At 34.7% G+C, this 8,355-nt stretch overlaps 2 protein-coding genes and 1 long non-coding RNA gene across 3 annotated transcripts; 1 reads left to right on the plus strand and 2 right to left on the minus strand.

Moving 5' to 3' along the window:
• Window positions 1-2,277: 2,277 nt before the first annotated feature.
• LOC142537474 (uncharacterized) lies at window positions 2,278-3,176 on the minus strand. Its single transcript, XM_075642986.1, has 3 exons — window positions 3,014-3,176; window positions 2,538-2,948; window positions 2,278-2,453 (listed from the first exon to the last, which is right to left on the minus strand). The coding sequence occupies exons 1-3, from the start codon at window positions 3,174-3,176 to the stop codon at window positions 2,278-2,280; spliced, it is 750 nt and encodes a 249-aa protein (XP_075499101.1).
• Window positions 3,177-4,408: 1,232 nt separating this feature from the next.
• Window positions 4,409-5,102, plus strand: LOC142537475 (glutathione S-transferase T3-like). Its single transcript, XM_075642987.1, has 2 exons — window positions 4,409-4,705; window positions 4,794-5,102. Exons 1-2 carry the CDS (start codon window positions 4,409-4,411, stop codon window positions 5,100-5,102), a joined length of 606 nt encoding a protein of 201 aa, XP_075499102.1.
• Window positions 5,103-6,306: 1,204 nt separating this feature from the next.
• Window positions 6,307-8,070, minus strand: LOC142537376 (uncharacterized). The gene is made up of 2 exons (XR_012818534.1): window positions 6,970-8,070; window positions 6,307-6,867 (listed from the first exon to the last, which is right to left on the minus strand). It is a non-coding gene; the product is annotated as an uncharacterized LOC142537376 (long non-coding RNA).
• Window positions 8,071-8,355: the final 285 nt, after the last annotated feature.

An 8,355-nucleotide genomic window follows, 5' to 3' on the forward strand; every position in this document is an offset into this window, starting at 1 on the left:
GCAATAAGACGAAAGTAATTTTACAAGGCGGATGATTTTTTGGTTAGATGTGCTGCTGCATTTTTGAAGTGTCGGTTGCATGATTCTTCTATGGTTCCGAATTCTTCTAGTTTTCTTCTAGTATAAGGTAAGTTGGCTTGTTTTAAAGTTTTATTTTTCGGTTATGCATTTTTCGTTTTCGAAAATTCAGACGAGTGTAAATTATTTTTCTACTCCATTCTTGATACGATTATTATATAGTGTGTGTGGGCACTGTGAGGATTCAACTGGATACGAGAACGAATCCCAAAGATATGATAGGACCCTTACGCGATGGGGATGTAATCGCTATATGGCCTCGCCCCCTTAGAATAATAAAAATTAGGGACTGATATCAGTAAACCATGGAAAGTAGAGAAATCTCATTGCCTAGTTAATGTTATGCATGTGATATGAGTCACATTGTACATGGTATGTATTTAGAAACTTATGCATGTTGTTATGTTTTGCTCGAACGGCCCACACTTGCTGAATGACGACCATATCACTCACCCCTTAAAATCCTTTCTCAGATAAGCCTGAGGAACAGCTCGAAGAAGAAGAGGCAGACCAGTTTTGGGCAGATGATTTTCAAGATTATCAGTTTAAGTTTAATTTAATGTAAGTTGTAAACGCTCCCGCATATTTTTTTAAGAAAATCTACGTTGTAACGACAATTCTATGATTGATTATGAGTAATAAACTGTTTTTTGGTTTATATTGTACTACGAGGTTTGTTGTTTTCAATTGTGTGATTGTAAAAAAATGCCGGTGTCGACTAATCTCGATCTCGGGATGTGACATTTAAGTGGTATTAGAGCCGTCAGGCTCATAATCCGGTTGGGAAACAAATCGATCAGATTTTGGCAAAGAGACAATGCAATCCCCTTTGGAACGGTCAACAAGTAATATTCACAATTTTGTTGTGAGAAGTGGTCCGAAACACGAAATTCCTTAATTTATACCTCCGAAATCGCGTTTTTGTCATTTAAAGAAAGTTTCGCAAAATTCATAAATTTTCATTGGAAACTCAGAATCTAATTCCGTCGACTGTTTTGGAATCCTCTCGACGTATTCTTTCTATACATGGGTCAATATTCAAAATTTCTGGAAAAATCCCGTTCAACGTGTTTTTTGAACTACTTGTCAAAATTTTATTGAATTGTATTATGAGAACAATTAGTATTTGTGTATATTTTTGGGAATATACATATTAGAGATAAGTTGATCTAAGCTTCTGACTTAAGATATAAAAAAAATTGACTCGAGGATGATAAGTTATTTATGAAAACTAATACAATGAAAGAATGTATAACCAATAAAGGCACATATGATACTCTGAATCTGATAGAACTGTATAGCGTGTTTTGGTCTTTCGTAGATTTTCATTATGATAAGCTAGAAAGTGTGAGTGATTTTCGCAATTACACAAAAGGGTCAAATTTGTGAACACATCATTAAGCCTTTTTATAAACCATCTTCAACGTTCGAATGAAAACGACTCTTTTATCTTTCGTAAAGAGTACCTGAATCCAATAATCTGTACAATTCATTAAATGAATTTAAATAAAGAGTAATATTTTACAGAACAACTACAATAAATAGAGACATCATCTGATAGATAGTAAAAACAAAACGGATGTCACTAGAGTAGTCTGAGATTATTGTAAAAGATGATTATCGTAAAAGACTATCTTTTTTACTACTGTTTCTAGCTCTATATACTTAGTTCGGTCTACTAGTATTTCTTCCTAAGTCCATCTCCAATCCATATCCTCTATTTTTCATCCTCTATCCTCTAAAATAGAGATTCATGATCTCTATTTTCAAAAATCTTTTCCAACCCATATTCTCTAAATATTACCAAATACTCTATTTCTTTAATTTATTTCATTTTCAACCCATTTCCTTTAAATATTAAGAAATACTTTATTTCTTTAATTTATTTCATTTTCAACCCATATCTTTTAAATATTACCAAATATTTCATTTCTCTAATTTATTTCATTTTCAAATACACACACACACATATATAATTAATTAATTTCATAATGTATTATTTAACTAAACTTAATTAATTCACTAAACATAATACAACTACATGTGTATTCGACTTGTTTATTTAAAACAATACATTTATTTTGTCATCAAATTGCAAACAAAAGACAATATTCATCAAACAGACATAAAATATAAATCAAGACAAACATAAACGACACATGATTTAAAGAACAACATACAAATTGACTATTAAAAATACTAATATTCCGAATCACTGTACTCCTCCCACAAATGGTCAATAAGAGCATCTCGGAGTGCATAGTGAGCCAATTTATCTTTTATTTTACGATGGTGTGCAATAAACTCTTGAAATCGGACATGCTCATCACGTGCCATTTCAACATCTGGGATGGGTGCCTCGCCATAATCTGTGACTGGCACGACACATTCAATTCCCTTTCGTCTTCAATAATCATATTATGCATTATAATGCATGTTGTCATGATATCATGCATCACTTGTTTGCTCCAAACTCGTGCAGGGTCCAGTGATTATCGCCCACTTTGATTGCAATACTCCAAATGCTCGTTCAACATCTTTTCTACAACTTTCTTGTCGTGCTGCAAAATATTTCTTCTTTGGACCTTGTGGATTGTGGATTGTTTGCAATAGAGTAGCCCACTTTGGATACATACCATCTGCTAGGTAGTATCCCATGGTGTATTCTTTTCCTTGTTTGACATAGTTAGCAGGGGGACCTACACCATTGGCCAAATTAACAAAGAGATGAGATTTTGATAACACATTAATGTCATTGTTTGAACCTGGAAAACCAAAGAATGCATGCCATATCCACAACTCGTAATCTGCTACGGCCTCCAAAATGATGGTTGGTTTTCCGCTACGACCAGCATATTGTCCAGCCCAACCTGTTGGACAGTTTTTCCACTTCCAATGCATACGATCTAGGCTTCCTAGCATCCCGGGAATCCACGTTGTTTTCCAATAATGAGAATCCTTTCAATGTCCTCAGCATTTGGAGATCGAAGATACCAGTCACCAAAAACCTCCACCACAGCCCGACAAAATCTTTTTAAACTTTCAATCGCAGTAGACTCCCCGATTTTAATATACTCATCCGTTGAATCTGCCGCCATACCGTATGCTAAGATACGCATTGCAGCTGTTATCTTCTGGTATGGGGACAACCCGGGCCTCCCCAACGCATCTACTTTCTATACGAAGTAATTGTCATGCTGTTGAACGGATTCCATAATTCGCAAGAATAGCCGACAAGACATTCGAAAACGTCTATTGAACATTGATTCATTGTACATTGTAGACTCAGAAAAATATTCATTGTACAAGCGTTGTTCGGTAGCTAATCTGTCTCGATTAATCACAACATGGCCAGTGATCGAGCCTTGACGGTGCAAATTATCACTTTCTTGGAAGTAATTGAAGACGACGGTAGCACTGTTTATGAGTTGGCTTAAAACCGTTTGTTGTTCTTCAATGCGATTCAACTCATTCTGTATGTTGGCACTAGGTTGATCTTCATCGTCAGATGACGACGAGGTCGCATAGAAAGAAAAACTTGAAGGACCTCCTTCATGAAAATTCAATTTTGAGCAAGTTGAGTAAATTATCAAGAAATCGCTGGTCTTTAAATAAGTGGTGACACTTATTAGTTTAGTTATGTTAGATATTTTAATTTAATTTTAATATTATATGGAATAAAAGCCAACTCATTTTTTTTGTCACGAGTTGTGTATTTCAATAAAGCCAACTGACAAGGGGGGTTGGGTTGTCTAATTTATATAATGCATGTTGTCACGAGGTATGCATTTCCACTAAAAGCCAACTGAGGAGTTGTCTAGTTGCAGTCAGCTGTCACGTGGTGTCTAGTCACAATTAGAGACAACTCAATAGCCCACTCTTGTCTATATACTTGCTGTCACGGGTTGTGCATTTAAAATAAAAGCCATGTGATGGGTTGTCTAATTGCAGTCATCTATCACGTGTTGTCTAGTCACAATCAGAGACAACTCATCTGTCAACTCTTGTCTATATTTTCTGCAGTTGTCACGGGTTGTGTATTTGTTAGCAAAGAAAAGTCATCTGGCACGGGTTTTCACCCACTAATAAAGAAACTCTATAATATGTCAGAGATGCATTGTACATTTAAAATAAAGTTCTTTCAATACACACCTTTAGATCAATTTTCGTATCCCCAAACAAATCAATCTAAATAATTTAAATTTCTACCGTTAGATCACATTTAATTTTAATTGAGACCGTTGATCCAGATTTCTTATCAAAATGTTTTGGCTGCATCATACGAAGCATTGAGACCACTCCTACAAATTGAATAATTATTTACAATCAAATGACTTCATCTAAACATGGTGCTGCCTTGTCAATCGAGGAGGACAAACTACTTGTGATGGCTTATCTTGATGTCTCCCAAAATCCAATAATTGGTATAAACCAATCACGCGATAGGTTATGGTCACGAGTGGCAGCTACATACAACGAACAACTCGCTGGTAACTCAACAGAGCCTCGAACTACTAAGGCCCTCCAATGTCACTGGTTCAACATAAACAAGATTGTCCAAAACTTTAGTTTATGTGTTAGCCAGGTGGAACTTAGCCGTCCAAGTGGTGCTTCTGAGAAAGACATTGTGAGTAATTAATTTTTTTATCATATTTCTGTGAAACTATATTTTTTTTACTTTATGTGACTAAGATACAATTCATACCTTATTATAGTTGGATCAAGCAAAAGCCTTATTTAAGCAATCAGCTGGGTCGACTTGGCGGTTGGATCATGTATGGTATTTGCTTAAGGACCAAGAGAAGTTTAGGCCATCAAACGCTATTTTATCGAATTTCATACCAAACCGCGGGAATATCGACTCATCCCAATCTGACCATTCTCCCAACACAGAATCACCAACACCCGATTCTGGAGGGCTATCTGGGTTTGCTATAAACCTGGATGAAGATAATCCATCAGAAGGGTGTTCTCAGCGTCCAATTGGCATAAAAAAAGGCCAAAGCCAAAAGAAAAGCTACTGAAGAACACTTGAAGGACATTTCCACCATGGCCAAATGTACTGAGAAAATGGTGGCTATTATGGAGAATGCTGAGGTACATCGACAACAACTCATTGATGTTGAGAAACAAAGGAATGCGATAATGGTTTTTAAAGAAGAAAAAAAAATACTAAGGATGAACCCTATGTGCGTTGATGAATCAGTTCGTGCATACTTGATCAAAGAACAACAAAAAATTTGGCAGAAAAGAATGGAGACGGGGGATGGCTCCGACGGAACTTCTACACCGTTTGGACAGTTCTTCGGAGGAACTTCATCATCCGGGTCTGACTTTCCACCATACTAGTGTTCTCTCATGATTGCAATGAACTAAGAATGTATTTATCTTTATTGTTGTGTATGTGTGTTTTTTGTTTAAAAATTTTTGGTGATATGTTTATCTTTATTGTTGTATGTGTTTCTTATTGTCTACTTTATTATGTCTACAAATATCGTATGTTTATCAAGTTAAGTTAAATCGATAATAAATGTTTGTAATAAATTATGTTATGTATTTTTTTTGTCATTACATTGTTCATTAATTCTATTTCGTGACTATTATAAATTGTAAATTATAATTAATTCATGCAAAAAAATAAAACAATTAAAATAAAATTTTCAGAATTAAATAATTCAAAATATAAAATGGACAAAAAAATTATTTAAAATTAAAAACATTTAAAAAATTCGAAATTAAAAAAAGTGGCCAAAAAATTATTTAACATTAAAAATAATTAAAAAATTCGAAATTATTAAAAAAATGGCCAAAAAATTTGATAAAACTACAAGGGTTATATTGCAATTTTCATAATGACATTCCTGTAATTATTTGTATCTTTCACCCATCCTCCATTTGAGTAGTTGTCTTCCATTTTTAGAGAATTACTATTCCTTCCTCTAAAATTGAGTACACAAATAAAAATGGGTCGGAGGAGAATCCATTCTCTATAATGAAAGAATACTCCATTTTGGAGTTGGGTTGGAGATGCCCTAAGATGAGTTAAGATATTCCTTAAATAGTTCAAAACCAAAAAAATTTTGGTTCTGAATTTCCTTAAAATGAATACTACTTCTGTTTTTCCTTAAATATCCACAATTAAAAAATCTTTATCAATTTCCCCCTTTGTGATGGTGTCAAAACCTAAAAGGCTGGACAACTAGATAAGAAAAGAAATAAGTATTGAGAGAACATCAAATAATATAAACAATAAATGAAGTAATTTTAGTCAATATTAATGAAAAGCCTTAAAAAATGATAAATTGCAGTATACTAATCATCATCGTTGATTCCTTCATCTTCACTGGCAACGAGATTATGTTCTGGTTCTGCTTTTCTTCTTGCATCTTCTTCCTCTTTTTTGGAAGCACAGGCCTTAACTCAGTGAATGAATTCAAACAAGTGTTCAGAGATGTCACCAACCTTGTTATCCAAGGTATGAAGAGATTAAGATTGATCGGTCAATTTGGTATCTAAAGCTTCAACCTTGGAGTCGAATGTTTTAAGAGAATCAGTCTGAGCAGATGCAAAAGATGTGAGTCTAGTTTGAGCAAAAATGACATCTGCCTGGGTCTTGCCAAAACTTGATTTTTATGCCAGAAATATGAATGAACAATTTGGTCACCTCTTCGCGGATAGATAAATTAGCACCCGACTTGAGCTAGTACTAAATTCACAACCACACTCTTGACCCTGTATTTTTCATAAAAGCCACAACAATCTCTTTTCTTTTGCTCTGTATATCAAAAACTGTAAATTATTCAACAAAAACACAAAATCATTAACACCATTCAAGTACTAAATCAAATAGAGCATCCGACGAATAATATCTTCAAACTGTAATGGAATTACCGTGGCAACTTGTTTCCATGTCTCCTGACAAAATTTAGGAAAAAAATTTACAGGGAAACTTGAAAAAATTAACACCAAAATAAAATCGTCGGGAAGATAGCTAAATTCAGTGTAGCTCACACTATATAATAAAAAACAATTCATTTGACAGAATATCTCAAGTATATTAATTGAAATGGATGACAAATACGGGCGATGGTCAAAATTACTAAACTTGGTTTAGTTCTCTTCTAGAGTCTTGTTCTTGTTCTATTTCTAAGGAGGTAATTCTTATTTCAATTCCAAAACTTTCTGCTTAAATCCATGACAATACGAAGAACAACACTCCAAAACTTTAAAAATTCATCAGACCAGCATCCTACTCGAGATAATCAAATTATCGGTGACCGTGTCAATACAAGTAGAGAAAAAAAAAATGCAAAAACACTTGATAGCTCAAACAAAATCGGAGAAGCATTCAACATAAACGAACTTAGAAAAAGTAGAGAAGGAATCAAACCTCATGCAATTTGGTTCAGTATTCCAAGTGCAATCGAAAATTTTCTGAAATATTGCCTAAATGCTCATCTCTCATCTTTATCCAAACTCGTTTTGGGGTAGTAACAAAAATTTTAACAAGCTGGAATATTCCAAAAATTACAAATAAATTTTGAAACTAGCATAACAATTAGTCTAATGCAACTTAGTCTCCGGAACACAAAAAATCAGCTGGAAAATATAGCTGCACACAGAGGAAATTTAGAGCTTAAATCCTTAGTCAATATACCGAAAATAACAAGGAAACCCAAACCAAAACCTTACATAATTCGGACAAGAAACCGTGTGCTAGAACAGAGCATGAACCGAGCTTAGATCTGCTGCTATTCTTCGTTTCAGAGTAGGAGATGAGAAGCTAGAACTTCTACACTCCTTCTCCGGTAGCTGGACGTCGGCGGCAAAGGCTGATGATGGTTGACGAGGCGGTTTATGCAAGGTCGGAGAAAGCTAACGAGTAGCTAGCGGTTTCGAAGTGATCTCTCGCCGGAGACACGCCGGAAATTTCATTGGAAATGCTTTTAAACTACCGGAACAGCTGGAAAATAGAGAGACATCGACCCACGTTCGAAGCCCTTAGTTCATCTCCAATCCATGTCCTCTATTTTTCATCAACTATCCTCCAAAATAGAAATCCATGATCTCTATATTCAAAAACCTTCTCCAACCTATATCCTCTAAATATTACCAAATTGTGGAGGCCCGTGCTCCTGATTAACGTATAATGACCAAATAAAAAGGATTCATCAATGTAAACAACGAAAGCGATTAAAATTTTTCTTTTTTGGGCCAATAAAAATTTCGACATGACCTCCCCATAAGTAGGACATCCCAAAAATTTCCGACAACACA

Source organism: Primulina tabacum, chromosome 2, assembly GCF_025594145.1.
Source record: "Primulina tabacum isolate GXHZ01 chromosome 2, ASM2559414v2, whole genome shotgun sequence".
Lineage (NCBI taxonomy): Eukaryota > Viridiplantae > Streptophyta > Magnoliopsida > Lamiales > Gesneriaceae > Primulina > Primulina tabacum.

Bases quoted from the DNA above. Each gene is read 5' to 3' on its own strand.
- LOC142537474 (XM_075642986.1), bottom strand. From the start codon at position 3,176: ATGGCGGCAGATTCAACGGATGAGTATATTAAAATCGGGGAGTCTACT. The intron at 2,949-3,013 runs GTGGATTCCCGG...ACTGTCCAACAG, and splicing joins TCTCATTATTGGAAAACAAC to GTTGGGCTGGACAATATGCT. The intron at 2,454-2,537 runs GTGATGCATGAT...GTGTCGTGCCAG, and splicing joins CACGAGTTTGGAGCAAACAA to TCACAGATTATGGCGAGGCA.
- LOC142537475 (XM_075642987.1), top strand. From the start codon at position 4,409: ATGACTTCATCTAAACATGGTGCTGCCTTGTCAATCGAGGAGGACAAA. The intron at 4,706-4,793 runs GTGAGTAATTAA...ACCTTATTATAG, and splicing joins GTGCTTCTGAGAAAGACATT to TTGGATCAAGCAAAAGCCTT.